The sequence below is a fragment of the Stegostoma tigrinum genome, chromosome 4 (genome assembly GCF_030684315.1).
Source record: "Stegostoma tigrinum isolate sSteTig4 chromosome 4, sSteTig4.hap1, whole genome shotgun sequence".
NCBI classification, from domain to species: Eukaryota; Metazoa; Chordata; class Chondrichthyes; order Orectolobiformes; family Stegostomatidae; genus Stegostoma; species Stegostoma tigrinum.
Genome location: NC_081357.1, coordinates 80,248,717 through 80,267,377, shown reverse-complemented (window position 1 = coordinate 80,267,377; position 18,661 = coordinate 80,248,717). Strand labels below are relative to the sequence as shown.

Sequence of the window (18,661 nt, the reverse complement as noted above, 5' to 3'; positions counted from 1 at the left end):
TGGTGTGACTTAGGACTTCCTTGCAAGAGTGAAACAAATCTGACACTGCACACTTCAATATGCATTTCAAAATTTCTAGTTGATAACACAACAAATCTTCAAAAATTACATGTGGAATCCAATACCAGTATTTATTCCAATTTGCTCGCAAACCTAAAAACAAACCAGAACAACATCCCTTTTCAAAAAGGCAGTATCTCAGCTTGGTACTGAAGGTGCTTTTGGCAAATTTTTTTTTTTGAAAAAAAAAAGGCTTTACAAAATCATGCCACAACACTATATAAATGACTACTTCCTGGTGCACTTCAATTCTATACTTTATTCCACTCCAGTTTTATCAAGAATCTTTATCTTATGGCCAAGCCACAACATGAATCATGGTGCATCGACGTAGACAGATCAATAGATGGGATCAAAAGATGAAATACTTTAGGATGCAGTGCAATTATTGCAGTGCACATCACACAGGTTTCCAACTTTGCTCATTCTTTCATGCCAGGTAAAACAGTGCAGTTTAGGATCGTATCATGCTGGCCAATTAGGGAGGAAGGCATTGGCAAAGGTAGTGCAGAAAGGCAGGAGAACAAACTAATATTCTGTGCAGCATGAAACATTTAAAAGGATCAAGAACAACTGCAACAAAGTTTCTGATATGGTACTTAATATAGTTTTGCAATGATAATATTTCTAACATTTTTTTTAAAAAAACAAAAAATTGTTTCATGGTGCATGGACGATGGAATGGGCCACAGCTGTTGGCCCAGTCTCAACTTCCCTTCAAAACAGTGGTGGTGAACCTCCATCTCAACTTGCTGCAGTCTACCTGGTTCAACTTTTCTGTTGTGGTTTGGAACATGCAGTACTCTAAAGGATATTTCTGCTCACCTTTGTTACAAATAGGATAATCCCATGGTACTACAATGACAGAAGCACCTCTCTTACAAAGGCTTCTGATTTGGTTGTACTTCATCCCACAGTCCACTGCCATAATTTTTACATCTCCAGAAGGATTATATACTTTGGGCTCCTAATAATACAAGAGAACAGCTTTTAGCAGATCACCTTTGTAACTCACAGAGCAGAAATACAAGATGTCAGGTAATCAAAATTCATTAGATCATGGGAAGCCATTAGACAAACTGTGTGGGAGATTTTAGTTTCATTGCTGCAATAAAACCACTGTGTAGCAACAAAATGTTGCAAGAATTAGGGCATGAATTAAAAAGGATAGGATATATATTACATACAAATACTGATGCTTTGATATTGTTAAAAATAACATCAGCAGCACTCTGATACATTCTACAATCAGCAGTAAGCTATGTACTGCCCTCATGACTACAATGCAGAAGGACAGGGATACAAGTGATAACAGAAATCCTATTATGTAAAGGTTACTTATACCACCATAAAACAAACACTTCAGCTAATTTGAATCTTTCCAGTCCGTAGAGCACTAGAGCTTCTACTTTGCTTGAAAATCACTGCTATTTGAGAGATACCACTGCTGATATCTGATAGAAAAAAATAACTGGATTGCAGAAAGCCAAATTTTTTTTAATGAAAGGCAAATCTGCTTAACCTCTATTGGCATCAATTGAGGATTTAACTCATTACAGTAGAATAGGTAAGAATATGGTGCATTTGGATTTTCAGAAGACAAGTGAAAATTAAGAGGTTCCACATACTTCAGTCACCTGCCCTGGCTTATTGCCCAAGAGAAGGACTAGTTTTGCTCGTTCTATAGTAAAAGCATCCATATATTGATAAAGTATGTGGATGCTCCTACTAGAAAAGGAGCAAAAATACACAGTTCTGGGCAACAAGGCAGTGTAGGTGACTGAACTGAGAGTAGGGGAACACTTTGGGTCTAGTGATCATAATTCTGTTAGTTTCAAAATGGTTATGGAAAAGGATAAACATTACATAAAAGTTTATGTTTTTAATTGGAATAAAGCAAATTTTAACAGAATGAGACGAGAACTTTCAAGATTGATTGCAGTAGACTGCTCACAGGTAAACGGTCTTCCGACAAGTGGGAGGAATTCAAAAGTGTGATGACGGAAGTCCAGAGACATTATGTTCCTGTTAGAGTGAACGGTACTTGTGGCAAGATAAAGGAACAATGGATGAGTAAAGATATTGAGATTCTAGTCAAGAATAAAACAGAATCTTATCTTGGATATATACAACTTGGTTCAACTGAATGTCTTAATCAATATAAAGAGCGTAGGGACATTCTCACGGAAGAAGGCAAAGAGAGGTTATGAGCTAGCATTGGCAGATAAGGTTAAGAGTGTCTAAATATACATCCAGAAGAAGATAGGGTCCCTTAAGGATCAAGGAAGTCATCATTGTACTGAATCCCAGGAGACAGGAGGGATACAAAATGAATATTTTGCATCAGTTTTTACTGTGGAAAAAGAAATGGAGTCTGCAGAATGTACAGAAATAAATTTCAATGTTTCAAAAGGAGTTCACATTACAGAAGAGGATGTCCAGGAAGTCTTGGAAAATATAAACGTGGATAAACCTCTGGGATCTGATCTAACGTATCCCAGAACATCATGGGAAGCAAGGGTGAAAATTACGAGACCCCCTGCAGAAATATCGGCATCATCTATAACTACGTGGGAGGTGCCTGATGAGTGGAAGATAGCTACTGTACTTTTGTTTAAAAAAGGTTATAAAGGAGAAACCAGGCAACTATGGACCTGCGAGTCTGACTTCAGCTGTGAGTAAATTGTTGGAGGTGATTATAAAAGATATGATTTATGGCCATTTACAGAGGCAAAAACTGATTAGGGATAGTCAACATGGTTTTGTGTGAGTAAAATTGTGCCTCACAAATTTGATTGAGTTTTGAGGTTATAAAAAAGATTTATAATGGCAGAGCAGTAGACATTGTATATTTAGATTTTAGTAAGATGTTGACAAGGTTCCAGATGGTAGACTAATCAGTAAAGTTTGGTCACATGGGATTCAGGGCGAGCCTGCCAACTGGATGCATAGTTTGCCCAAAGGCAAGAGCCAAAGACTAGTGATGGAGGATAATAAAATGTGAGGCTGGATGAACACAGCAGGCCCAGCAGCATCTCAGGAGCACTAAAGCTGACGTTTCGGGCCTAGACCCTTCATCAGAGAGGGGGATGGGGTGAGGGTTCTAGAATAAATAGGGAGAGAGGGGGAGGTGGACCGAAGATGGACAGAAAAGAAGATAGGTGGAGAGGAGAGTATAGGTGGGGAGGTAGGGAGGGGATAGGTCAGTCCAGGGAAGACGGACAGGTCAAGGAGGTGGGATGAGGTTAGTAGGTAGGAGATGGAGGTGCGGCTTGGGGTGGGAGGGAGAGATGGGTGAGAGGAAGAACAGGTTAGGGAAGCAGAGACAGGTTGGACTGGTTTTGGGATGCAGTGGGTGGGGGGGGGGGGGGGGGGAGGAGAGAGCTGGGCTGGTTGTGTGGTGCAGTGGGGGGAGGGGACGAACTGGGCTGGTTTTGGGATGTGGTGGGGGAAGGGGAGATTTTGAAGCTGGTGAAGTCCACATTGATACCATTGGGCTGCAGGGTTCCCAAGCGGAATATGAGTTGCTGTTCCTGCAACCTTCGGGTGGCATCATTGTGGCACTGCGGAAGGCCCATGATGGACATGTCATCTAAAGAATGGGAGGGGAGTGGAAATGGTTTGTGACTGGGAGGTGCAGTTGTTTATTGCGAACCGAGCGGAGGTGTTCTGCAAAGCGGTCCCCAAGCCTCCGCTTGGTTTCCCCAATGTAGAGGTAGCCACACCGGGTACAGTGGATGCAGTATACCACATTGGCAGATGTGCAGATGAACCTCTGCTTAATGTGGAAAGTCATCTTGGGGCTTGGGATAGGGGTGAGGGAGGTGGTGTGGGGGCAAGTGTAGCACTAGTGATGGAGGGTTGTTTTTTGACTGGAGGACTGTCACCAGCAGTGTTCCAACAGAATCAGTTCTGAGTACTCTTTTGTCTGTCATTTATATAAGTGACTTGGATCACAATATAGAAGGCATGGTTAGTAAGTTTGCGGACAAGACCAAAATTATTGGTATAACAGACAGAAAGCCTTCTTCACTAATATTACAAAAGGATCTTGACCAAATGGGTCAATGGGCTTAAAAATAGCAGATGGAGCTCAATCTGGATAAATGTGAGGTATTGCATTTCATCACAACAAACAAGGCAAGGGCTTATACAATTAATGGTAGGGCCTTTGGTAGTGGGACCTGGGGGTGCAGGCATATAATGCTTTGTAGTTTGCATCGCATTTAGAGAGGGTAGTTAAAAAGACATTTGGCACGTCTGCCTTCACTGCTCAGTCCTTCGAGTATGGGATTTGGGAAGTCATGTTAAGATTGTACAGGACATTGGTGAGATCTCTTCTGGAATACTGTGTCCAGTTCTGGTCATCCATTTATTATCAAGCTAGAGGGGGTTCAGATGAGATTTGCTCAGTTGTTGCAAGGTATAGAAGATTTGAGTTATGGAGAAAGGCTGAATAGGCTGGGACCTTTTTCTCACAGCAGTGTACGAGGTTGAGAAGCCATCTAACAGCAGTTTATAAAATGATGACAGGTACAGATAGAGTTAATGGTAGCTGTCTTTTCCCTAGGATAGAGGATTTCTCAGACTTTTAAGGTGAGAGGAGAGATTTAAAACAGACACAAGAAGCAAATTATATTTTAAACGGTGAGTGGAATGAACTTCCTCAGGAAGTGGCGGATGTGGGTACAATTACAGCGTTTAAAAGACATTTGGATAGATAAATGAATAGGAAAGGGATATGGGACAGGAATAGGCAGGTGGGACTAGTTTAGTTTGGGTTTATATTCAGCGTGGATTGATTGGAACGAATGGTTGGTTTCAATGCTGTAGGGCTCTATGAAAAGTTAATGGGCAAAGTTAAATCATGAGATAGAGGGTAATATACTGGCTTTGACTTGAGAATTGTTTGACAGATAGAAGACAGAACATGAATACATGGATCTTTATAGAATACAGGCAGAGGCTAGTGGGATACTGCAAGGATTAGTGGTTAGTCTGCAGCTAATCAGAATAAATATAGATGACCTGAATGAGGGAAGTGAATGCAAAATTTCCAATTGTGCTGATGACATAAAATGAGGTAGGATTGAGAAAACACAGTGTGAAGCTGGATGAACACAGCAGGCCAAGCAGCATCAAAGGAGCAGGAAAGTTGATGTTTTGGGTCGAGACGCTTCTTCAGAAAGGATTGAGAGTTGTAAGGAGGATGCAAGGAGGTTTCACAGCAAATTAAGTTGGGTGGACAAACATATGGCAGATACAGCCCAATGTAGCTAAATGTGAAATTATACCTTCAGTGTGCAAAACATGAATGCAGAATATCAGTTAAACACTGATATATTTGGAAATGTGGATGTACAAAAGAACCTGTACATCAGTTAATGGAGGTAGGGAGGCAGGTGCAGCAAGCAACTAGGAAGCTAAATGGTATATGTGATTTTGTTGCAAGAGGATTCGCATTCAGAAGTAAAAATGCCAGAATGGCTGTCATACAGAGCCCTGGGTGAAGCAACACTTGCAGTATTGTGAACAGTTGTGTTCTCACTACCTAAGAAAGGATATACCTGCTATACACAGAAGCAGAAGTTCACTGCACTGATATCAGGGATAGCAAGACCACCTATGAAGAGTGATTGGTTCAACTGCACCTGAATTCACTACAATTTACAAGGATGAAAGGGAATCTGATTGAAAAGCATAAAATTTTAATATGGTTGGATAGGCTAGATGCAAGGAGGATGTTTCCCCGATCAGGAAGTCTAGGACAAGGGATCACAACCTCAGGATACAAGTCAGGCGGTCAGGACTCAGATGAGGAAAAATTCTCTCTCAAAGGGAATTTTCTACCACAGAAGACTGAATACCAAGTCACTGAATATATTCAAGAAAGAGATGGATAAGTTTTGAGATTTTGAAGGCATAAAGGGGAATGGGGAGAAAAGAGGAACATAATGTGAATTCATCTATTTTAGTAGGGATAATAGGAAAATGGGCTATTATTTAAATGGTGAAAAATTGCAGCATGCTGCTGTGCACAGGGACCTGGGTGTCCTTGTGCATGAATCTCAAAAAGTTGGTATGCTGGTGCAGCAAATAATTAAGGCGACAAATGAACAGGGATGAAGATTAAAAACAGGCAAGTTATGCTGCAGCTGTATAGGGTGCTGGTGAGGTCACACCTGGAGTACTGTAGAGAGTTTTGGTCTCCTAATTTGAGAAAGGATGTACAGGCACTGGTGTGATGCAGAGGCAGTTCAATAGGTTTATTCTGGAATTGAGGTGGCATTGAGTAGACTGGAACTAGACTCATTGGAATTTAGAAGAATGAAGGGAGAATCTTAGAGAAACATAAAATTACAAAGGGAATACACAAGACACAAGCAGGAAGGCTGTCCCCATTGGTGGACGAAACAACAACTATGGGACAATAGCCTTAAAATAAGGGAGAGCAGTTTTAGGATTGAGTTGAGGAGGAGCTTCTTCACCAAAAAGGTTGTGAATCTGTGAATTCCCTGCCCAGTGAAGCAGTTGAGTCAAGCTTGTTGAATGTTTTTATGGCAAAGAAGATTGATTTTTGAACAGAAAAAGAATTAAAGGTATATACTGAGTGGGCAGGTATGTGGAAGTGGGCCCCAAAAAAAAATCAGCCATGATGTTATTGTGTGGCAGAGCAGGTTCAATAGGCCAGATGGCCTACACCTGCTCCTATTTCTTACATTCTTCAAGCAGAACTGGTAAGAGTGAACCGACGATTTGGATTAAGGCAAGGGTCAATCATGGTACTGCAAGTAAATCAAGGAGGGAGTCACAAAACAGATGTAGTGCCAGTAGGCAACAGCACAGTCGGGAGACTGATATTTTTCTTTGCAGCAAAAAGTGAGTCCAATTGCCTGTGTTTTCTGTCCAATGCCAGAGCTCAGGATATTTGCTTAGGACTAGAGAAGAACTTGCAGTGAAAGGGGAGGATCCAGTTGTCATGGCCCATGTAGCAATGATTTAAGTAGAACTAGGAAAGTGGTTTTGTACAGCCAGAGTGAAGAGTTCAACACCAATTTAGGAAACAGAACCTCAGAAGTATTGAAAGGCAAAATTACTATAGTTCCAGAGGACCACAGACAGCTTACTCATCAGAATGGCAGTTGGTGGTGAATCTAACCTGAAAGTCATCATGCCACAGGTGAGGGAGGAAGCTGGGTTGGCAAGATCTTCATGGTAACCACAGCCAGTATGGGAATTGAACCCATGCTGCTGGCATCACTCTGTATCGCAAACCAGTCATTCAATTGTGTTGCATTGGCGTACATTTAAAAGGAAATATTCCAGAAAATTCAGAACAGATACATTCCAATACAAGTCAAAGATAACATTAAATTTAAAGAAAAGACATATAAATATGCAAAGGCAGGTGGCAGGTCAGAAGGTTGGACAAACTATAAGAGAGTAAAAAATTACCACAAGATTGATCAATAAGGAAAGAAAGGTTGGACTGTAAGAAAAACTTAGCGAAAAGTATAAAAACAGGTAGGAAAAGTTTCTTCAGGTATTTGAAAGGGGAGAGTTAAAGTAAGGATTAATCCTAAGGAAAATGAGTCTGAGGAATTAGCAATCGAATATAAAGTGACAGCAGCAAAATGAACAGATATTTTGTGTCAGTCTTCATTAGAGAGGATGCAAATAACATCACACAAATAGCTGTAATTCAGGAATTGATAGGGAGGGAGGAACTCAAGAGAATTACCATCAGGGAAGCAGTATAGAGCAAATTGTTGGAACTGCATGTTCACAAGTCCCCAGGTCCCAATGGATTTCATTCTAACATCTTAAAAGAAGTAGTTAGTTGCATTGGTTTTAATTTTCCAAAACCCATTAAAGTCAGGGAAGGTTCCTTCATATTGGAAAACAGCTCTGCAAGTCCTTTACTCAAAAAGGGCAGAAAGCAGGAGACCACACATCTTTTAGTTTGACATCTGGCATAGGGAAACTGATAGAAGATATTATTAAAGATGTTATAACAGGGAGTTTGGATAAATTCAAGGTAATCAGATAGAGGCAACATAGTTTTCTCAAAAGGAAATCACTTTGAACTAATTTATTAGAGTTCTTAAGGGAAGTGGTAGAAACGGGTACATAGAACATAACAGCACAGTACAGGCCCTTCGGCCCTCGATGTTGTGCCGACCTGTCATACCAATCTCAAGCCCATCTAACCTACACTATTCCATGTACGTCCATATGCTTATCCAATGACAACTTAAATGTACCTCAAGTTGGCGAATCTACTACCGTTGCAGGTAGAGCGTTCCATTCCCTTACTACTCTCTGAGTAAAGAAACTACCTCTGACATCTGTCCGATATCTTTCACCCCTCAATTTAAAGCTATGCCCCCTCGTACTCGCCGTCACCATCCTAGGAAAAAGGCTCTCCCTATCCACCCTATCTAACCCTCTGATTATTTTATATGTTTCAATTAAGTCACCTCTCAACCTTCTCTCTAATGAAAACAGCCTCAAGTCCCTCAGCCTTTCCTCGTAAGACCTTCCCTCCATACTAGGCAACATCCTAGTAAATCTCCTCTGCACCCTTTCCAAAGCTTCCACATCCTTCTGATAATGCGGTGACCAGAACTGTACACAATACTCCAAGTGCGGCCGCACCAGAGTTTTGTACAGCTTCACCATAACCTCTTGGTTCCGGAACTCGATTTGGACAGGTACATGGATAGCAAAGGTTACAAGGATATGGGCCAAACACAGGCAAGTGGGACTAGCTTTATTAGGAAACTTGGTCAGCATGAATGAGTTGGACTGAAGGGTCTGCTTCCAAGCTGTATGGCTCTATATGACTACAGCACTGAGGATCAGCCATAATCATACTGAATGGCAAAGACGACTCAAAGGGCCAAAAAACCTATTCCTATTCCTAGTTTCTACATTACTCTGACTCCTTCAATTATAGATCAAAAGTTCTGACATTCATGCTTTTAACTGCCACTCAATGCTGATCATACCATACAAAGTTCATTAAAAAAAAAACCCGGAATTCTAAAATGTGAAAATATACAGTAAAATAAAGTTGTCTAAAGCCAGGCTCAATAGAATTCTGTAACTTCATGTATAACCATTGACTTGTTGAAACTAAAATAAAAAATTGTGGATCAGGTATAATTTAGATCCAGATCAAGAACAAATAGCAGGGTTGATAAATAGCACTGCAATTCTCTAATAGTTTTAAATTTCAACAACTTGAACCATGTCCAAATTCCCTGCAAGCTCTGGGCAGAAATTAGTCAGAACCCTAATTCTCTGACAATACCCGAATGTATCAGTCAACTCTAGCATAAATCCACAGCATTTCACAGTTGAGTTGAACTGAACACCAAAATCAGGAAAAGATGGACTAAGCAAAGCAGGAAAAGTTTACCTGTAAATCAGAAAAACTGATAAAGTATTGAATGAGATTGAGAAAGGGCAACAGTTCTAAAGCAAAGGGTAGAATGGTAGATACAAACAGAAGGCTAGAATTCAGGATATTAAAAATGACAGCAGCGGGGTAGGGTAAAAAAGGCTATGTTTGTAAGAAAAAAAATTAACATGTTATATTTCTGTATGGGAAGCCAGAGAAGACCAGTGAGACAAGCAGGTGCGATTTAATGCGACAGGAAAGAGCAAAGTTTTAAACAAGTTAAGGGTCACAGTCAGAGGTGATTGGAGGCCAGCAAAGAAGTTACTGAAATAAGAAAGTTTAACAGTGGCACAGTGACTCAGTGGTTAGCACTGCTGCCTCACAATGCCAGGGACCAGAGCGTGATTCAACCCTCGGGCGAATATCTGTGTGGAGCTTCCCAATGTCTGCATGGGTTTCCACCAGGTGCTCCCATTTCCTCTCCTAGTCCAAAGATGTGCATGTTAGGTGAATTGGCCATGCTAAATTGCCCAGTGTTCAGGGATATGTAAAGATTAGGTGGATTAGCCATTAGAAGTGTCGGGTTACACTGTATGGATGCAATGGATTCTGTTGTTATGGCCTTCCACAATAGTAGTATTACAAGAGGAATCAAAACTGGCAACACTGCAAGAGTGAAAGTAAACAATTTTGCTGACAGAAAGGATGGAAGATTTGTCATTCATTTGTGGATTAAAAAGGTTGTCAATGTTTTGCCCAGTTTGTTCAGCCCAAGTAAGCAGCCAGGAAGCAGGTCAGTGGCAAGGAGGTGGAGATTAGTGTTGGTGCAACCTTGATAGGCTGAAGGGCCTGTTCCTGTCTTCCTGATGTTGAGTAGGTAATTCAGCAGTCTGATGACATGAGGATGATCAGCTGATTAAGGGGCTGTAGTAGAGGGATAAGTTTGAGGGTCATGATCAAACATGGAAGCTAACCCAAAGCTTATGTATAATTGAAGAAGGGATGACTATCCAGGATGAATACCACTCGGCCGTTGCCTCCCCTTACTCTATATCCCTCTGTTGCTTACCTTTTTCAAGCATCTGTGACAGTTGATAATGGTTTCATCGTCATAACTAGTCTCCCAGGATGAATTTCTTTGCAGATTTCGGTGAGGATGCAGGAACAATGGGAGGAATCAATGCTGTAAATGCACGAACTATGTTCAGGAAATAGTACTCAATCAGAATGTTTAGGAATGTTAAGGTAATTTATATAGTGAATAAGAACAACTGTAGGTTGTGGGCAGAAGCAAATACAATGGCAACATTTAAAAAAGCATCATCACAGATGCTTGAAAAAGGTAAGCAACAGAGGGATATAGAGTAAGGGGAGGCAACGGCCGAGTGGTATTTTTGCTGGACTGTTAATCCAGAGACCCAGCTAATATTCTGGGGTGAGAGAGATAATGCGAACTGCGGATGCTGGAGAATCCGAGATAACAAAGCGTGAAGCTGCCGTTTTGGGCCTAGACCCTTCCTGAGTTCAAATCCAACCATGGAAGATGGTAGAATTTGAATTCAATAAAAATCTGGAATTGAGAGACTAGTTATGACGATGAAACCATTATCAACTGTCAGAAAAATCGATCTGGTTCACTAATGTTCTGTAGGGAATTGAACAGCGATCCTTACCTGGTCTGGCCTACATGTGTATTCAGACCCACAGCAATATAGCTACTCTTAACTGCCCTCTGGGGAATTAGGAATGGGCAATAGTTAGTAACACCCTCATTCCACGAATGAATAAAAGGAAAAGCTTTCTAAGTTTGTGTCCGCACTATCTTGGTGAGCCAAACGGCCCACTCCCGTGCCGTATTAAATCAATTCTAAGGACACTTGATAATATGTTTTACTGTAACAATGAGAGAAGTCTTCAGTGGATGACACTTAAAGTCACAGAGATACAGCACAGAAACAAGCCCTTGGGTCCAACCAATCCATGTCGAATATAATCTCAAACTGAACTAGTCCCACCTGCTTGCTCCTGGACCAAATCTCTCCAAACCTTTTGTATTCATGTACTTATCTAAGAGTCTTTTAAACGTTGTAAATGTGCCCACATCCACCACTTTCTCAGGAAGTTCATTTCACACACAATTCACCCTGTGGGAAAAAGGTTTGTCCCTCATGTTCTTTAAACCTCTCTCCTCAAATCTTAAAAATACAATCCCAAGTCTTGAAATCCCCCATCGTAGGGAAAGGACAACATACCATACTATGAACGAGCCCCCTCACGATTTTATAAAGCTCTATAAAAAAGTTCTCCCCCAAACTCCTACACTCTTGGTGAAATAAGTCTCAGCCTGTCCAGCCTCTCCGTATAACTCAAACATTCCACACTTGGCAACATCCTGGTAAATCTCTTCTGAACCCTCTCTATTTTACTAAGATCTTCCTATAACAAGATGACCAGAACTGGACACAGTACTTCAGAAAAGGTCTCACCAAGGTCCTTTACAATCTCAACATGACTTCTTAACTCCTATACTCAAAAGTACTGAGCAATGAAGGCAAGTGTACCAAATGCATATTTAACCAACCTGTCTACGTGTGATACAAACTTCAAAGAATTACGTACCTGAACCCATAGCTCACTCTGTTCTACGACACTACCCAAGATCCTACCTATAAAAGTGTATAAATCTTGCCTGTTTGTTGTACCAAAATGAAATGCCTCACATTTATCCAAATTAAACTTCATCTGCCATTTGTCAGCCCATTTGCCCATTTCTGTGGAACACCTTGGTTCTATTTTATGTATTAAAGATGACTTAAATTTGTTGCTACAAATGCTTAAAGCAGTCGTTACTGACAAACCTTGAAATGGCCTTTTTGCATTCCTGATTGTTTTTTGTTACCTTAATGGAAATTTCCTTCACCAAATGTCTTTTATTTGGGTCTTCATAAGGAAGACTGTTCACGTCTGTCCCATCTATGACCAGCTTTCCCAGCAATGTGCCTTTTTCTCGAATCTTCTTTGTTAGGCTTCTGGTATCCACACCTAATCGGTTTTAAGAGTATAATATTACTTCACAAAACATCTTAGGGAGACTGTGTGTTGGCTAGAAGGCATTTGTAATTGATTCTAAGTAAGTAATACCAAAGTCAATACTTTCAATTAATGAATATGAATTTTGAATGACTATTTTTTTTTAAAAGTTCTACAAAAATAAAAATCAGCTAATAAATGCAACAACCAGTTTGTCAAATAAAGTATTTTATTATTTCAATCTTCTGAAATAAATATAGGTGTAGGGAGCTTATCAGTGTAATGAAACGAAGATTCATGTTCCAATTACTTTTCTCTACCCTCAGCATAAAATTCACTTGTAAAGCTCGGTCATTCAAACACAAAATGTTAACACTGAGCTGTACTTAAGACAGATAAACAGATCAACTTGGCCTTAGCAATGTTATGACAAGAAAATGAGTTGCAGACAACATAGAATTATTTAGCCACTAAAAGCCCTGCCTATATTCTTTTTTAAAGCAAGCAACTTATCTGAAGGCTCAGGAGATAAAGTCTCTACAAGGTTGAACAGAAATAGGGCAAGTCGAAGATTTAATTTGATAAAAGAAACAGTACAGGAGCATGAAACAAAGTACCACCTTATGTAATAGCTAATAAAAATGTTGGAAGCCAACTGATTTAGAAACACAACTACTCGAGTTCAAAGGTTGAGAACTGGACAGCAGACAATGTTAATCACGTAATAAATTTGTCAAGCTACATCGGCAATGACTACCAGAACAAAAAAGGTCTTTGATTTGATATGTAAACATCAATTTTATTGGGTGTAGCCTTGCAGCAATGTGAATGAATCAACATACAACAATCTATTTTAGAGTTTTTTTGGTGCACTGATGGTATCCCTAACTCCAGGCCAGAAGGTCTGGGTTCAAGTCTCACCTGCCACACAGTTATCAACTCTCAACAGACCGATTAAAAAGACGAAAAACTGCTTAGCTACAAAAGACTCACTGGTAATTTGCTACTGACCTCAAAAGTTAATCTGACTGTTTCATAAAAGTTGTGAAGAATTGTTGGATGTATCAATATTCATTAAAAAAGTGCAAAGCAGGTCACAAAATTCCATGTTGCACCTGTATTGGAGGCATGTAGTGCAGATAATAAAATCTGCCAACCAACTGGAGCACTGCATAAATTCCTGCTGACCAGAACTTTTAAATTTGAAATACAAACATACAGAACAAAAGGTCCTTCAGGTAAAGATTACTGCCATTCTTACACAACAGGCGTAATGTGACTCCAGACTGTCACCAATGTGTTGGTTCTTTACTGTTATCTGACATGGCCAACAAGCTAGCATGCCTCTATGAAGTCTAAACAAAGGAATGAAATTATACAGATCATTCAACATCAAACTAGGCACCACAAAAAGACGAGGAAAATAGATCTGTCAAACTCAAAATCCACCTCACCAAAATCGTGAGTGGTTTTTGCACAATTGAATAAAGCAACAATCTCATAATATCACAGAAACCATCATCATCCTCAATTCTGTCTTGTCCCACCTGCAGACCAGATATACCAGAGGTGATGGCAGAGTAGGATTCAATCAGACAAGAATTGTCTACAGGCTCTATGAAATTGCATAGCATCAGGTCAAACGCGGAGAAGGAAACCTCCTGATTACCACCTACTATATCACCCCCAGTCCCTGATCACTGATCACTGATGTGGCTGACCACGTCAGTACTAACTGGGGTGACCACCACAGAACCATTGTGGAGGCCAAGTTCCATCTTAACATGATAGAGAGTATGGTCAATGTCATGTGGCACTACTATTGTGCTAAATGGTTCAGGACAGATGTAGAACAGATCTAGTAACTCGAAACTAGGCATCCATGAGCCTCTATTGTCCAACAGCAGCAGCACAATTCTATTTCATCACTGTATGGGCCATAAAGCCTGGCATAACTTCTACCTTATAAAAACACCAGCAACGTGGGAGATCAACCTTGGTTAAATAAAAATGATGGATGGCATTCTAGGAACAGCGTCAGGCATACCCAAAAATGAAGTGTTAAACTGTAAAGTCTGGCCTGCCAGTGGGGTAGGACAGACTTAGGAACGGTGTTGATGGTTTCTATAGTACCACAAGCACAGCATTAACTGCATGTCAACAGCAGTAGAAATCTGTAAAAGACAGGACTAAGCAATCCCACAACCAACAGATCAGATCTAAGTTCTAAAGTCCTGCCACATCCAGTGGTAGACAAGTAAACCATTATCAGGAATCCCCATCTTCAATCTTGAGGGAACACAATACTTAGTGCAAAAAACAATGCTGAAACATCTGTAAGCATCTTCAGGCCAAAATCTGAGTCACTGACCCAACTTCGCTGCTTCCCAAGGTTCACAGATATTAGTTTTCAGCCAATTTAATTCACTTCATGCAATATCAAGAAATGGCCGAGGTCACTGGACATTACAGCAGCAATGAGCCCTGAAAATATTCCAGCAACAATACTGAAGACTGGAGTTCCAAAATATGCTGATTCCTAGCTAAACTATTCCAGTGCAATGACAACACTGGCATCTATCTTACAATTAGGGAAATTGAGGAAAATTGTCCTAATATGTGCTAAGCACAAAAGGAAAGGACAAATCCAACTTAGCCAATCACCACCCTAATCAGTCTACTCACGAACATCAGCGAACTGTACTTAACAGTGCTATCAACCAGCATTTGCAAAGCATTAGCCCATTCTCTGACATTCGGTTTGAATTCTGCCAAGGTCACTCTACTTCTGACTTCATTATGGCTTTGCTTGGACAAAAGAGATGAACTCCGGAGTAATTTTGAAAACTAACGGCCCTCAACGTCAAGATATCATTTGACAGGACTTTGCATCAAGCAGCGCTAGCAAAACAAAATGGGATCAATCATTTTAGCTCCAGGACAGATGTTCCCTAGGGTAGCATTCTAGGTCCAACCGCCTTCAGCTGCTTCACCAAAAACCTTCTCTCCATCATAAGACTGGATGTGGGATGTTTGCCAATAATTACAACATCCTTGAGGTTACCACTGACAAGAAAATGAACTGGGCAATCTATAAAACATTGCAGCTACAGGCAGGTCACAGGCTAGGAATACTCCACAAATATCCACGCTCTTCACTATCGACACACAGTAGCAGCAGTGTGTACCATCTCCCATCAGAAATGCACCAAAGCTCCTTAGACAGATCATTCAAACCCATGATCATTTCCATCTAATAGGACAAAGGCAACAGATATATGGGAACACCACAATCACCAAAAGTTCCCCTTAAAGCCACTCAGCACCCTAACTTAGAAATAAAATCAGTTTCTTCATAGCACCTGTGTCAAAAGCTTGGAACTTTCCTCATACTTAGACCATGGTGTCCTTACACCTCAACTATTGTAGCTGTTCAAACCAGCTCACCAACTTCTCCACGGCAATTAGGCCAACACAATCCATGTCTTAACATACACACGAAACAAAATGAAACGAATACCTCAGCCCTAATGTTAAGCAGTTTTTCATCCTATTATCCAATTTTCTAACTAGCTATCAGTATTAGATCCACGTCTTGCATATCTGCTCAATGTTGTTCTTGTGGCCAACTCCCAACAAAATTCCTTTGCCTGACCTCACTATCGAAGCATTATATCATTGACTTCATTTCTTGAATTCATGCCTCAGTTTTGGTTTGGCCCCTCTGGCTTCCAGACGTGGAACAGTCCCTCTTCCACACCTACACAGGCCCCAAACCCCACCTCTTCCTCCGTTACATTGATGACTGTATCGGCGCCGCCTCTTGCTCCCCAGAGGAGCTTGAACAGTTCAACCACTTCAACACCTTCCACCCCAACCTTCAGTTCACCTGGGCCATCTCCAGCACATCCCTCACCTTCCTGGATCTCTCAGTCTCCATCTCAGGCAACCAGCTTGTAACTGATGTCCATTTCAAGCCCACCGACTCCCACAGCTACCTAGAATACACCTCCTCCCACCCACCCTCCTACAACAATTCCATCCCCCATTCCCAATTCCTCCGCCTCCGCCGCATCTGCTCCCACGATGAGGCATTCCACTCCCGCAAATCCCAGATGTCCAAGTTCTTCAAGGACCGCAACATTCCCCCCACAGTGGTCGAGAACGCCCTTGACCGCGTCTCCCGCATTTCCCGCAACACATCCCTCACACCCCGCCCCTGCCACAACCGCCCAAAGAGGATCCCCCTCGTTCTCACACACCAGCCCACCAACCTCCGGATACAACGTATCATCCTCCAACACTTCCGCCATCTACAATCCGACCCCACCACCCAAGACATTTTTCCATCCCCACCCCTGTCTGCTTTCCGGAGAGACCACTCTCTCCGTGACTCCCTTGTTCGCTCCACACTGCCCTCCAACCCCACCACACCCGGCACCTTCCCCTGCAACCGCAGGAAATGCTACACTTGCCCCCACACCTCCTCCCTTACCCCTATCCCAGGCCCCAAGATGACTTTCCACATTAAGCAGAGGTTCACCTGCACATCTGCCAATGTGGTATACTGCATCCACTGTACCCGGTGTGGCTTCCTCTACATTGCGGAAACCAAGCGGAGGCTTGGGGACCGCTTTGCAGAATACCTCCGCTCGGTTCGCAATAAACAACTGCACCTAACAGTCACAAACCATTTCCACTCCCCTCCCATTCTTTAGATGACATGTCCATCATGGGCCTTCCGCAGTGCCACAATGATGCCACCCGAAGGTTGCAGGAACAGCAACTCATATTCCGCTTGGGAACCCTGCAGCCCAATGGTATCAATGTGGACTTCACCAGCTTCAAAATCTCCCCTTCCCCCACCACATCCCAAAACCAGCCCAGTTCATCCCCTCCCCCCACTGCACCACACAACCAGCCCAGCTCTTCCCCCCCCCCCCCCCCACCCACTGCATCCCAAAACCAGTCCAACCTGTCTCTGCTTCCCTAACCTGTTCTTCCTCTCACCCATCCCTTCCTCCCACCCCAAGCCGCACCTCCATCTCCTACCTACTAACCTCATCCCACCTCCTTGACTTGTCCGTCTTCCCTGGACTGACCTATCCCCTCCCTACCTCCCCACCTATACTCTCCTCTCCACCTATCTTCTTTTCTCTCCATCTTCGGTCCGCCTCCCCCTCTCTCCCTATTTATTCTAGAACGCTCACCCCATCCCCCTCTCTGATGAAGGGTCTAGGCCCGAAACGTCAGCTTTTGTGCTCCTGAGATGCTGCTTGGCCTGCTGTGTTCATCCAGCCTCACATTTCGTTATCATGGCCCAATTGCTTACTGCAGCTACCTCTGTCTGTAACTTGAGTCAGGCTCGCCAAGAGCCATGGTTGGTCTAAGGTATCTATTTAAAGCATTCTTAATTCTTTCATATGGCATTATTCCCAATATCTTTCTGCTCTCCCATCCTTCAGATTGGTTTATGCCGACAACCTCTTTTCATATTGAGGTAGTTTAGCTCCCTCATGACAGCTTCCCACTTTCGGCCTGCTCTGTCCATTTTAATCCATCTTTTCTAATTCACCCACCCATTGAAACAGTTCATTACTGCCATGTGTCTTCTCTACTCATATCCACTTCGCCCTTCCTGACTCAAGTACACCAAATTATTCTCTTAACCTGAGACCACAGCAGAAAAGTTGACCAAAATAATCTTAAAATTTACAAATTCCAAAATGGATAACTTCTTACCCTCTAATGCTGGAATTCCTTGTTCTTCCAACCACTGGTCTAATGAGCGAATTGAACTCCAGTGACTTGGATGCTGAGAATTTTCACCAATCACTAATGCTGCAGCGTGAATTTTGGAAGATTCAAACCACTAAAATAGTATAAAGTATGAAAATTAAACTAGAATGGTTCGCCAGTGGCGGATAAAATGTAAACAGAAATCTAAATCTTCCAAGAAACGAGTTCTAGCACAAAATACAGTAGGTGCTGAAAATCTAATTCAGCATGCTTAAAAAAACCCAGCAGAACCAGCATCTGTGGCGATAAACAATATTATTGTTTCACCAATAACCCTTCATCAGAACAATCTAGTATTCATTTTGAAAAAAAAACCAAAAATGCTATACAACATAATATTTATTTTGTACAAATGCTACCATTTGA

At 41.7% G+C, this 18,661-nt stretch overlaps 1 protein-coding gene across 4 annotated transcripts in view; it reads right to left on the bottom strand.

The window, feature by feature from the left end:
* cad (carbamoyl-phosphate synthetase 2, aspartate transcarbamylase, and dihydroorotase) overlaps positions 1 to 18,661 on the bottom strand; it is a 137,574-nt gene that overhangs the window by 92,639 nt on the left and 26,274 nt on the right. For 3 of the 4 annotated variants that reach the window (XM_059645463.1, XM_059645464.1, XM_059645466.1), the window contains exons 3-5: positions 18,239 to 18,368; positions 12,366 to 12,508; positions 886 to 1,027 (exon numbers count right to left, since the gene is read on the bottom strand). In XM_059645463.1, coding sequence (XP_059501446.1) covers positions 886 to 1,027; positions 12,366 to 12,508; positions 18,239 to 18,368 — 415 coding nt within the window. The remainder of the gene's footprint in view (positions 1 to 885; positions 1,028 to 12,365; positions 12,509 to 18,238; positions 18,369 to 18,661) is intronic. The other variant, XM_059645465.1, reaches the window with a different exon arrangement.